This window comes from Epinephelus moara, chromosome 11, assembly GCF_006386435.1.
Source record: "Epinephelus moara isolate mb chromosome 11, YSFRI_EMoa_1.0, whole genome shotgun sequence".
In the NCBI taxonomy this organism is placed as follows: Eukaryota; Metazoa; Chordata; class Actinopteri; order Perciformes; family Serranidae; genus Epinephelus; species Epinephelus moara.
The window spans coordinates 1629368-1642648 of NC_065516.1; the positions used below are offsets into that span (position 1 = coordinate 1629368).

At 40.2% G+C, this 13281-nt stretch overlaps 1 protein-coding gene across 1 annotated transcript; it reads left to right on the forward strand.

The window, feature by feature from the left end:
• The first annotated feature begins 1303 nt into the window (after positions 1-1303).
• On the forward strand, positions 1304-13209 carry lrrc31 (leucine rich repeat containing 31). The gene is made up of 10 exons (XM_050057330.1): positions 1304-1576; positions 5606-5782; positions 5888-6031; positions 6303-6470; positions 7747-7911; positions 8089-8271; positions 9777-9944; positions 10610-10774; positions 11014-11169; positions 12831-13209. The coding sequence occupies exons 1-10, from the start codon at positions 1564-1566 to the stop codon at positions 13202-13204; spliced, it is 1713 nt and encodes a 570-aa protein (XP_049913287.1). The 5' UTR covers positions 1304-1563; the 3' UTR covers positions 13205-13209.
• Positions 13210-13281: the final 72 nt, after the last annotated feature.

Consider the following 13281-nt stretch of genomic DNA (forward strand, 5'->3'; position numbering starts at 1 on the left):
AGACAAGCAAAACTTAATTTAAATAGCATATTACATTCTAGGTGAAAGCACAATGTCCTGTACATGTGTCCTATCATGGACTATTAGCCACAAACACCATGTGGATAGTGTAAACATAAAAAACAGACATAAATATCATGGAAAAGTCATTGTATGTCACAATCACATTTTCCAGACCTGGAACGGTCATGGAATTTTGTGTTGTTAAATTGTTAGTTATCTTCCGTGGATAACCTTCCGCATAATGTCACATAAAGGCAAATTTATTTTCTGCAACTGTTGATGTATCGTAGCTCTTATACGTGTCTGTGTGACAACGTTTTGTTTACCATCACTTTGGTTTCTTTATTTTCTCCCTTCGAGGATTTGCTGCTTTTCTTTGTCTCATGTGACAGTAAATTTGAAGTCTTCGTCGGTCAAAACAAACAATATGAAGGTATTTCCTTGGGTTGCAGGAAATCATTGTTGCAAAGGTTTACTATATTCTGATACTTTTTTACACACAACACACTTTCTTGAGCAAATAATGGATGAGTTGAGTAATCTGCTGATGAATTGATATTGAAAATAATCATTAGTTGTGGACTCCGGTTTACAGCATTCAACACCAGTTTGATAACGTAGTAGTAGTATTTGATTTCGTACGTAAATGCTTTTGCTACACTGTGGTGTGTATCTACACTCACCTGGTTTAAATGAAGTTGGTCTTATAGTACAGTCCAGCAGTAAATCCCCCCTTCACCAAGGTATTATACTGACAGCTGTTTCTGTTATTCCGCCAACCTTCGCTCATATCAATGGGGTTGACAAACTATTAGAAACACCTGTCAGCATAACACAGTACAGGTGCTCATATTATCAATGATAATGACAATGAGACTAATGATCCTCAGGGGAAGTTCACAGACTCCCCAGGAGTATGTGAAGTACATAAAATATATGTAAATAAAGATGAGCTCCTCCTTTACCAGCTTCAACATTAAAGTAATGAACACATAAATGCATCAATAATTATATTTCTATAATATAATATGTATTATTCTTAAATGAGTCATTCTATAACTAATGTACTTTTGGTAGTAAGTATATTTTGATGCTTTTGATGCATTACTACTATTATTATAGATCTGAGTATGTCCTCCTCTGGCTGTGTCAGTTGGCTTTTAAAGAAGGCATTGAGGAGCAAGTGAATGGTCAGGCACAGTGATGCCGTTTACTAAAGGTGTTGTCGTACTTCCGGGATGATCCACCTGACGGGCACGGGACGTGACGTCATCTAGGTGTTAAACAGACCGGAGAAAGTCAGAGCAGCACAAAGTGAAGATGAAGAAGAGATTTTTATTCGCTGTAGCTATGATTTAGTTTATGTTATATCTTAACTGAGATATTTAGTAGGTTTTTATTTTGTCTCTCCATGTTCAGACAATTCCAGACAAACTGACCGTGAACGCATCACCGTGACGGATGACTGAGTAAAAACACTGCACTTTGTCCCATCTGTTTTATTTTCATTTTTTCTTGAAATTCGCTTTTGTTTCGGAGCTCAGCTCTTCAAACTCGCACATGGAGTCCGCAGGTGAGATCAGTTCTACTGTTAGTACGATAAAGATAAAAGTATCGTGCAGAGATTTTGCTACAGTAAATGTACAAGACTGAAAGCACACAGTCATTTCTGCCCTGGAGGGTTAAAGGCTTCTCCAGCGGTGGAATATGATTAGGTATATTTACTGTAAGTACTGTACAAATTTGAAGTATTTGTACACTACTTGGGTATTTCCATTTTATGCAACTTAATACTTTTACTCCATGATATCTCAGAGGTAAATTGTGTACTTTGTATTTAGGTCTTCACTAGGTTTACTCCTTTAGTTAGTTAGTTAGTTAGTTTTGCATACAAAACATACAAAGGGCTTATAAACAACTTCACCGTAAATTAAACCACCATGTATGTACATATATGAGGTCCAAAGGTCTAGGCATTAGCCAAATACGTCTATTTTGCATTTGTTTTGAATCTAACATCTTTTTTTTTTTTTCATTTTAAGTAATGTCAGCCTAACAATTTGAATGAAAAGTTCATGAATTTCAGAATATCTGTGGTATGTCCCCCTTTTGATTTAATGACAGCATGCACATGAGCCGCTGTGGACTCCCCAAGTTTGTACATAACCTGGTATTCCATCATGATTTGACAATGTTCCCAAGAGTTTCTGGTGACTTCTCAGTCTTCAAGGGTGCCCATAAATGTTCAGTACAGTTGAGGTCAGGTGACTTTCTAAGAAAGTCCATAACAGTCAGGCCTCCTTGATCTTCTGTGGACTTGTATTAACACCTTTCTAATCATCTGACTACTCAAAGCGCTTTAAAGGGTAACTTCGGTATTTTTCAACCTGGACCTTGTTTTCCCTCTTATATGTGTCTAGGTGACTTATGGGAACAATAATTTTTGAAACTGGTCCAGCATTGAGTGACAGGGCTGCAGTTGGCAGCAGTGAAACAGGCTGCAATGTAATCTTCTGGGGCAATTGTGCACCCTCAATGTATGTCCACTAAAACGTGTTTATTTTTTGCCACTGACAGGCTCAGATTATTATTATAAGTGTCTAACAACATGACAGAAAGGATCCTTACAGAGACAAACCTTTGTGTTAAAGAGTAAGATCCTTTCTGTTTGACCCGAAACAGCCCAGAAATTGCCATTGCCAAACCCACCAGACTCCATTTAAATAAGCAGGAATTTTAGTGTGTATAAGGCTAGCATATCTTTACATCTAACTGGGTGAATAAGGTTTTAATTCAACCCAAACCAGAGTTGTTGATTGTTGAAACAGTGGAAATTTGAACCAAGATGGCTTTTGTGATTTTATTTTGTGTTGTGGACTTTGAATGAAGTGTGTTGTGCAACGCTAAAATTACTGTTTATTTAAATGGAGTCTGGTGGCTTTGACAATGGCGATTTCTGGGCTGTTTGTGGTTAAATAAAAGATAATCTTACTCTTTTACAAAAAGGTCTGTCTCTGTCAGGATCCTTTCTATAATGATGTCAGACATTTAAAATAACAATCTGAACCTGTCAGTGGCATAAGCTAGCACTTTAAGGGGACATAAATTGACAATGCACTAGGGTTGTCACGATACTAAAATTTCAAACTCGATATCGATACCCAAGAAAATATTCAATACTCGATACAGCAGCAAAAAATTAAGAGGCATGTCATTTTTTAAATAAAGATCAGAACAGTAACATCAATGATAACAACAAAAAATCCCCCCAAAATAAATAACAACCAGAAACAAGATCTGTCCATACAAATGTATTTATCTACAGCCCTGTTTATTTTCTGTGCTTCTGGTGAATTGGCACCATATTTTCGTTGCTGATCAAATAGAGTTGGTAGTTTAGGCTCAGGATGCTCCTGTTTCTACCTCACTATGTGATCAGAGAACCAGGGGTTACGGGAGAAACCAAACGTTTTTTCAGCTTCAATCTGTGACTTTACAGTTAACATAACTTTTCAGACACACATAATTGTGTTGTCCTGTTAAACTAACATTGTCTATTAATGTTACAGACGGGCATGACTGATAAAGTTTTCTGCTTAGCTCCCACATTAACGTTAGAAGTTATATTTTAGTTTGATGCTGGCGACACCAGCTGCTCAGCTGCTAGTGAGGGGAGGGGCTGTACCTGCCGTCTGCAGCGTGCTGTGTTCACTTCACTAAATATTTCCAAACAGCGCTTTTTCCTTTATCATTTTTGACCAAAACTGGCTGCTCTGATCCTCCTGCAGCTGCGCTGGCCATATTACAGCAACAGAAATGTGTGCATGCATGCACAGCGACGACAACAAGCCGGGTTGCAGCGAGGGCTCTGTGCCTGCCAGACGCTGCCTGCACAGCGCGTGTCCGTCAGACCCGTCGCGCACCCGACAGGCGCTGAGGTGGCGTGCACTGTTAGTATTGATACTTTTGTAAGTTAGTATTGTATCCGTATACAGCGTTTGAGTATTGATACTTTTCAGAGTATCAATACTTTTGACAACCCTACAGTGCACAATTGCCCCAAGTGGTTACATTACAGCCTGTTTCAGTGCTGCCAGCTGTAGCAGTCTCACTTAATACTGGACAAATTTCAAAAACTGTTGTTGCCATTAGTCACTTCGACACAAAAGCATGGGAAAATGGTGTCATGGTTGAAAAATACTGAAGTTACCCTTTAACACCACATTCACCAATTCACACACACACACACACACAATGACACACTAGGCTGAGGCTACCATACAAGGTGCCACCTGCAACACAGTTAACCATTCACACGCACTCACAGAATCTGGGGCTCAGTATCTTGCCCAAACGTACTTTGGGATGTGGACTGGAGGAGCTGTGGACGTCCCACTCTACCTCACCGCCTGTCAAGAAGTTCTTGCAAAGCATTTTAGAGTTCCACGCACTGCCCTCTTAGAAACCTTTCGTCAAGCCGTGACAATGAAGAGGCCCCTCTTTGCTTAGCATCACAATGTGACTTCTGACACTTTCACTGAGTTCTGTTGCCATGTTTCCAGCTATCACAATGCTACTTAGTAAGCAATGATCTGCTGGGAACATAAGGCACGGCAATAATTATTAGAGGTGGCCGCTGGCTGAAAGTCAGTGGAAGGGACACAACTCAAGGGAGTCTGACCTTTTGTACCTTTTGCCACAAATTTGCTTAAATTTGATTGCTTACCTAAAAATGTTGCAAGATGTTGAATAATTCATCTTTTTTTTACATTTCATATACATTTGGCTTTATTTTTTCCATATAGATTAGAAAAAAACATACTGGTTAATTATTAAAAACAATTAAATGGGATTTAAGGTATTTTTTCATGGGTTTATTTTTGGAGGATCGAGCAGTTAATGGGCTTGTAATCCTTTCCATAACATAAATCTAATTTATTTTAATTCACAATAATAATGAACCCAAATTGTTATCTCTTTCCTTATTGATCTCTGCTTAATATATGCCAGTCTCCTTCAAAATTAGATAAGGTTCCTAATAATGATGGACGAGACAAGATACATTTAACATTATTATTTGATGGCAAAGAAAATTCTAACATTTCCTCTCCTCTACTCAGTTTTAATTAACTTCGCTTTATAGTTTAGTTCTCCTTTTGTTTTTGTCCACTTTGTATCTTTATTTGGTCTGTTTTCTGTGATGCACTTAAATCTAATTTCTTCTCCAGGCATCAATAAAGTATTTATTTATAAGTTACTAGTGAAATTAACTTAATCTTAATTATCTTAATCCTCTCATTTCTCATTTTAGTGTTTTGGTAAGAAAATAATTATAAATAACTACCTCTGAAGGGTCATTTGTTTGACTTTGGTTATATTTAAAGGATCTTTGCACAATAATTTGTAACCCTGTTAACATGCATTTAGGCATAAAATCCCTTAATTACTAGGGACTCCATAAAGCAATCATGAATAGATACCTTAAAAAAAAATCATTTAAAATCATTTATTGGAGAAATTAAGGACATTTAAAGGATAAGATGATGTGTTTTGGTGTGACATTTTCAGAGATGTGACTCATTTTCTGCCTCTCATTGGACAGATGGTCAGCGGGGGCGGTACAGTGGCAGTCAGAGACGTTCCCCTTTCGACCTCATCATGAACCAGATCCGCAGGAAGCGCACAGCCTCAGACAGGAAGCCGCTGGGACGCTTCCTGTCTCGAGACCGGACAGGGATCCCTGAGGATGGAGAGGTGGAGGAGAAAGGACAGAGCTCAGGTGAGCAGTAAGGTTTGTTCTTTGATGTTTCACAGCAGCATGGGAATTTGATATCATTTTCTATGTTATTTTCTTGTTCAAAAATGTCAAAGTTTTGTGTTTCAGGTGTTGCTGAGGCAGCAGAGAGTGAGTGTGACGTCGGCTGGGGTCGAGTGGGTGCGTTCCTGCAGCGGTTGGGGAAGAAAGCCGACAGCAGGAGCCTCAGTCTGGCTCACTGTGACCTCACTGCTACAGACCTGCTGGAGCTAGGTGGCTATAGTCAGGTTTTTACTCTTACGTTATATGAGATTCTTTAGTTTTTGATGTTTAAATGACAGGTAAAATAACCTTAAAGTACTTCTTTATTTTGCTTATAATCAGATGATCAGAGTGCACTTAAGTCAAGAAAAAGTAAAGTAAAGAGTGGAGTCAGTTTGCAGAGCTGGACATTCACCAGGTTTAAATGCTGTTTCAAACTAATATAAATGCATGAGAATGGTTCAAAGATGTCTGCCCTACAAACATTCTCCTCTCTCCACAGCAACGCTGCTCCAGTTTCTCCCCCAGCTGGAGGAGATGGACATCTCCTGGAACGAGCTGATTGGCGGATGTCTGAGAGCGCTGACCTCTCACCTCCAGCATGTTAGCAGGGTGAGAGTGCTGAGGCTCTGCAGCTGCAGGCTGAACGCTGATGATGTTGCTGCACTGGGTGGGTCATTATTATTATTTCTGCCAAAGCTTCGAGAATGAGTCCATTGATTCTATCAGAAGTCAGAGCTGGTGAATGTTGTTTTAAAGTCAAGCATCCAGTTGTTTTAATATTAGAAATCTGATGTTTTCTCTGTATCTGTAGGTTTGTGCAGAATATCAGCAGGTACACTCCTGATAATCAGTTAATTGTTTGTTGCTGTCCTTTTTCCAGCAATAAAAAAGGACATTACCTACCTCCACATTCTAATTGTAATGACTCTTTTGCTACTTTTTCTAAAATTTTATGATAACACACTGAGTCTTGGGCTGAAATTACTCAGTATGAAGATGTTACCTTCAGCTTCAGGAAGTTTTATAGAACAAACAATCCATTTATTAAAAATGTCATTGGCACAGTAATCAAAAATGAAAGTAATTGTTGGTTGCAGCTGTAATCTTACCAGATTATGTTTTAGCAGCTCTTCAAGGCTTTGAAAGTGCACCAATGGCTCATGGGAAATATCGTTATTGAATGTAAAAGAAAACATGCATTGTTTTATTGTTATCTCGACATGGTGTTAAAGTTTTACCAACCAGTACATAATCTGATGATAATTTATGGTAGAGGATGCATTGAGCAAGTTACATAAAACATTTAATTGATCAATAAGAATCAAAGTCGGTTTTCACATACAAGGAATTTGCTTTGGAGTATTGGCGCATAATCATTAAATTAAATTAAATTAAATTAAATTACAATAAAAATATAAAAAAAATACTATAAAAAGTAAAAAGTTCACAGTATAAAGTATATAAACAATGTGTGCATGTGGGCAGACAGTGGTCCAAGAGGTGTGTGTTCATGTAACAGTCACTAAGACAATCAACTAAACATTCATCAACAACTATTTTGAGAACTGAGTTATCATACAAGTCATTCTGGCAATAAAAAATACCAAACATTTGATGGTTTAAACTTTTGAAATGTGAGGATTTTCTACTTTTTCTTGTTTATATCAGAATAAGCTAAATATCTTGTGGTTTTAGACATTTGGTCTAATAAATAAAGCCATCCGAAGATGCCATTTTGGATTTTTCTGACAAGATGGTTCATCGATTTATCGCTAAAATAATCAATAATGAAAATAATGTTAATTGTTGCTCTACAGTTGCAGTTCCTTGTGTCAGAGGCTGGTAGGTAAGTAGAGGGGGCTGAGGGTTTCAGCACTCTGTGGTGTTATATTTAAAAGTTAAGAGATCAATGGATTATATTGCTTTATATTGTGTTTGTGCAGGTGAAGCTCTTGGTTCCATCCCTCTCTTGGAGATCCTTGATTTGTCCTGGAACAGTGGCATTGGGGGCGGCACTTTGCAAGGCCTGCTGGGTAAACTTCACCCACCACTGAGGGAGCTCCACCTGGTGGCCTGCCAGCTCACTGAGGCTGATGCTGCTGTACTGGGTACTCACTTACACACATAGACAGTATATATTTATAGGGAAGGAATAAGGCATCCCCCCTTATCTATTTCTTTGTCAGATTTCCTACATTTGAAGAACAGCCATAGAACATGAGTAATGTCACACCCTTCACTCAGACTGCTGTGTGTAACATATATGTCCTGTGTGTCCCTCTCAGGAGGAATGGTGTCTGCTCTCCCCAGACTCTGTGTGTTGGATGTCTCCTGTAATCCTCAGCTCACACAGGAAGTCAATGCCGACGGCTTCAGAGAGCTGGCCTCCTCTCTCTCTCACGCCACCTCCCTCACCACACTGCGACTGCAGGCCTGCGGTCTGACTGCAGACAGCCTCGATGCTCTCGGTAGGAGTTCTAATGTTTTCTGTCGATATGCATGATGTGACAGGTAGTTTGATTCTGGTTGATGAAGGTGCCACTGCTCTTTTTCAGTACTGGGTTTTTCCCCACATTGTCTCTATTGTATCTTATGAATAGAGGCTAAAAATGCCCAAATCATGTTTTTCTTGGACTCTTGTTTAACATGAATCTATCTATTTAGGCCAACAGATTTCCTGCCATTTTTTTGGCAAGACATGTTTACATTTTTCACCTCCCCTTCAACAAGTTTTAAACCATTATCTCTATTTTTTGGGATCAGCCTTAAAAAAGTGAATGTTTTGTGGTACTACAACCAAATTCTTGTAGTTGTAGCCTATTTGTATGGTGGCCCAGAAAGCTCGTTGCACTGCAACTTAAGAAAACACATAATATTGTCAAAACAGAAGCAAATTAAGAAACATCTTCATCAATTTGACAACACAAGGCTGCAAATAGAGAAAACACAACCAAATACAGAAACGTGCTGCAAATAAATTTGTCAAATTGGTGAAAATGTTTTCTTAACTTGTGCGTTGTCTATTGGCATGTGCCCTTTATATGTTCGACATACATTGCTATATCTCTTCCATGCACCATGCAGCTGCAACAAATGTAGATTACACACGCTTGTATCAACTCTAATTCAGCAAACTTTGATGCCATTAAAGACCTCACCATAGCAACTTTAAATGGCCAGGTTCTGACTAACTTTGAATTGTGCACAATAGAAAAGTACAGTGCAACAGAGTCGTCTCAAAGTCAGTTGGTTTTGGTTAGATGCCTAAAATAAGGTCTGTGGTTAAAACAAGCTGGAGAGACTTTCACGTTTCTACGACATAAAATACATCAGTAAATATACCACTGTACTTTTTGAAGCTTTAATATGTAATAAAAAAGGTGGTTGCTAACAAGTGGCTAAATGAGACTACAGAACAGGCCGAACACGGCTTTACAGCCCTGTTGTGGTGGGGATGTATAAGTCCTGTGGACGTGGTGTTGCTGTTTATAGCCTAATGTTAGCTTTCTAACTTCTGGTGATTGCATTTATGCTTCAAAAATCACAAAAGTGGTGTTCATTTGTGAAGGTTATCTTGCTGAACAAAATGTGTAACTATCATAAATGTTTGTTTGCCACAGAGCTTGTTTTCTGCAATAATCCAAAATGAAATGGAAAAATCCCATTGGTGTTTTGACGAGGGAACTAGGGCGATGCTAAGTTCTGCATTGGCCCACAGAAAAAAGTCATGCCTACAGCCCTCTATTCATCCTTTTATAGACTCAGACGGGATTAAAATAAAAATGGTGGAACAGAAAACATAACCTCCTTCACTCAATAACTGCATTCTAACGCTAGCATATCATTACTTGAAATTCTTCATACATTTATATTAGATCTTGTCTGGTAAAAATAAAAAGGCATTTAGACTAACAAATTCTGGTTTCTGGTTTCCAAATTCCATCTGCTGCGTCCTCCTGTCAACGTCCTGCAGGTGGTTCGCTCCACTGCCTCCCCTCAGTGCGAGAGTTGGACCTGTCCTGTAACAAAAGTCTAACCGGAGGGCTGGACCGCCTCACCCTCCACCTGGCTCACCTCACACACCTGGAGAGCCTCGACCTCCATCTCTGCTGTCTCACACACACTGACCTGGAGGCCCTGAGTGAGTGTGTGTGTGTGTGTGTGTGTGTGTGTGTGTGTGTGTGTGTGTGTGTGTGCAGACTCTTGATTGAACTGAACCGATATGATTGACAGTTCAATCAAGAGAGAGTCGTTCTGAGAGGAAAGAATATCTATTTACATGAGCACAAATGTGAAAAGTCTTTGGTGATTAGACCCCTCCATTTCATCTATTCCAGGGGGATGAGAAAAATGTAGTAGATTAATTAAGGAACCCTCCCCCTGTGGCGTCTAGACACTGGTGGTGGTAGTGGTGGTGATGAGATGAAAAGGGAACTGGGGATCTGGATGTGAAGAGGAGTGGGTTTTTGATCAGCTTGTCCTGGGGTCTGGATAAGGTGACTGGAGGTGAATGGGGTTGGGGAGGGCGCAATGATTCCACCTAAAATGACAGCTGACAGGAGCAGAGAGGAGAATAGATTTAAAGTTTGGCAGTAGCATCATGAATGGCTGAAGGAGAGCTTGGCAAAATATGATCAGCTAACTAGGAGAGGGAATACCTATAATCAGCTGATTGGAGGGAGCACTAGGAGTGGGATAGAGAGAGAATTGTGAATGAATATAGCATAAAGAAAGTCCTCCTGACTGAACTTAAGCTGAGCTTTATTTAGCGATGAGGTCATCAGTCATGTGACTTGTTTTCTCCAGTCCAGGTGCTTCCCTCTCTGACGGCACTGATGGAGCTTGATGTGTCGTCCAATAAGGAGGCAGGGAGCGTGGTCCACCCGCTGGTCTCCGCCCTCCCTCTGACACAGATGAGGCGTCTGCCACTCAACAGCTGCAGCCTCAACCAGGAGTCCTTTACTGCTCTGGGTAGGCACATGCTACTACTGATACTGCTACAGCTAGTACTACAATGCCTCTAATAATAAATCATATTATGAACCGTATTTTTCAATCAGTGTCTGAACGTAGCTGCTTAGTTGTGATTTAAGCAAATTTAGTGACTTTTATGCATTGAGTGTGGTGTAGTGCCAAACTGCACAGGGTCAGGTATGTAATGTAACTCACGTGAAGTCACTGATTTTTGTGTGTGTTGGTGTGTGTGTCAGCTCTGGCCATGCCGTACCTGCGCAGTGTGGATGTGTCCTGGTGTATAGTGGTTGGTGGTCATTTAGCGTTGCTCCTGGATGCTTTGCAGCCGTCTGTCATCCTGGAGCTCCGCCTCAGCAGCTGTGAGCTCACCACTGATGACCTGCATCACCTAGGTAACACACACGCGCACACACACACACACACAGATATATAAAGAAACCCCCAACAAAACATACAATTTTGTTAAAATAAAGGGTTTTTCGTTTGGGTGGAAACCTTTTTAGGCTTAAAATAAGTTGGTCTTCATCTCTGTGAAATTATCAAACTCACATTAGACTAACTAAGACTGGCCTAACACTAATGGCCAGTTTGAAACATCTTTGTGAAACCGGTTGTTGTGCATCCTGGTTCACTGTCACTGTCATGGTTTACTCGGACACTGTTGTCAGTAACACCTGTGCTTTTCCAACTCTGACAAAAATGTCTGCTGAATGTACTTCAGCAGAATGTACTTCACAAACCATGCTCCTGTGTTTTAGATGACTTTTTCATTCTAGGCAGCCTCTGGCTTCCATTTATTTCTGTGCACACTGTAAATATACTCGAAGACTATTGAAATCTCCTTGAGTTATATAATCCATCACAGTGAAATTAAAGGCTGCATTCATTTCTGTAAAAAGTATTTTATTTTTTTGTGGGTTTGTGCTAGTAATCGGCAATCAGATAGTATTTGAGAGTCCTGTAATCTTATTTTAAAGGTCCAGTTTTGGTATATTTAGATAGTGACATTCGCAATTTGGCATTTGCCACTCTAGGCACATCTGGCGAAAACTAACCCTGCCTTCATGATGGTTGTAATGTTCATGTAATGTTTTTGTTGAAACTGTTTTAGAGAGGTGTTAACTTCATGATCATTTTGGAGGGTGTAGTTTGTGGTGCATTGAATTGTATTGCATAATATTGACAGGTGTCCACCCTATTCATATGACAACTTGACCCGATGCTGTGGCATTGCTTCAAACAAAGCGGACTGGGGAATTATGTGCCAAAGCCACATCAAAGCCACCAGACTCCGTGACAAACAGTCATTTTTACTCACTGAACACAGGAGCTGCTTCAATCAGTTACTTAGTTTGTGTTATTTAGTGACTTTGGTTAATCTGAACTGACAACACCAAAGCCACATAATAACACAAACACTAACATAACAGTTTGAGGCAGTGGTAGAACAGCAGCTCCTGTGGTCAGTGATGTTAAATCAGTTTTTCTCAGTGGGGTTAAAAAACGGTTAAATTTTCCTGTTGGAAATCGCTGTCTGACGTTATGGTGAAGCAGTGAAAATATTCAAAATATAGCGTACAGTTAAACCAATATACATTATTGTAGGTGGGACTTGTTTTAGGTGCCTTAAATACATTTTGTTGGTGACCCCTCCACAGCAGTGCATTTTGTAGCTTTCAAGTTGGACTCCATCCTGCTTCTTCAAACTGAGGGCGTGTTGACTGACATCTACTGTATGTAATATACTGTCTATGGATAGGTTCCCCATACAAGCCCACTTAAAAAAACCGAAACTATTCCTTTAACATTAGTCGATTCAGGAAACTTTTAAAATAACACTCTTTAATATTTGGGCTTGGGGGAAGGTATCAAGTATTTTCACGTCGAAAGGCTCAAGTCCAAGTGAAGTCCTGACTTATTGGTGTTAAAGTCCAAGCCAAGCTGCAAGTCTTTTTATGATTTTGTCAAGTTGAGTTTAATTTCATCAAACCAAGTCTTCACCTTTGCTAAACTGTACATCTCTGCTTAAGTCTTAATTCCTCATCCTGTGCAGCTGCAGTGTGCAGACGTGGCTGCCTGTCCTCTCTGCGGGTGTTGGATCTGTCCTACAACGGCTTGGTGGGAGATGATGGCTGGTCCGCCCTGTTTGCTGCAGGAGGCCTGGGCTCACTGGAGGACATCGACCTCAGCTTACGACCATCGACCTTCGCTCCCTGTGCAGCCTGGCTGCCGGCGCTGCTCTGTGCCTTGCCTCGGCTTTCTGCGCTGACTCACTTGGCGGTGCAGCGGTGGACTATCGGCTCTCGGGACAGAAAGCAGCTGGACCACTGCTTGAGGAAGAGGAGCGTCCTGCTGGAGTGGGATCCACCAAGTAAAGACACAACGGCATCATTTAAGGCGACCAATCAGGAGAGTCCTGAGGAGTAGGGATTCAAAACCCTGAAGATGCTGATCTGATATCATATGTCACTAAAGAAGGACATCTGTAATAAAAACCATCACCA

What these genes read in the sequence shown, in the direction of transcription:
- lrrc31 (XM_050057330.1), top strand. An exon ending in GGAGAAAGGACAGAGCTCAG is followed by an intron (nt 5,783 to 5,887) that starts GTGAGCAGTAAG and finishes TTTGTGTTTCAG; the next exon opens with GTGTTGCTGAGGCAGCAGAG. An exon ending in TGATGATGTTGCTGCACTGG is followed by an intron (nt 6,471 to 7,746) that starts GTGGGTCATTAT and finishes GTGTTTGTGCAG; the next exon opens with GTGAAGCTCTTGGTTCCATC.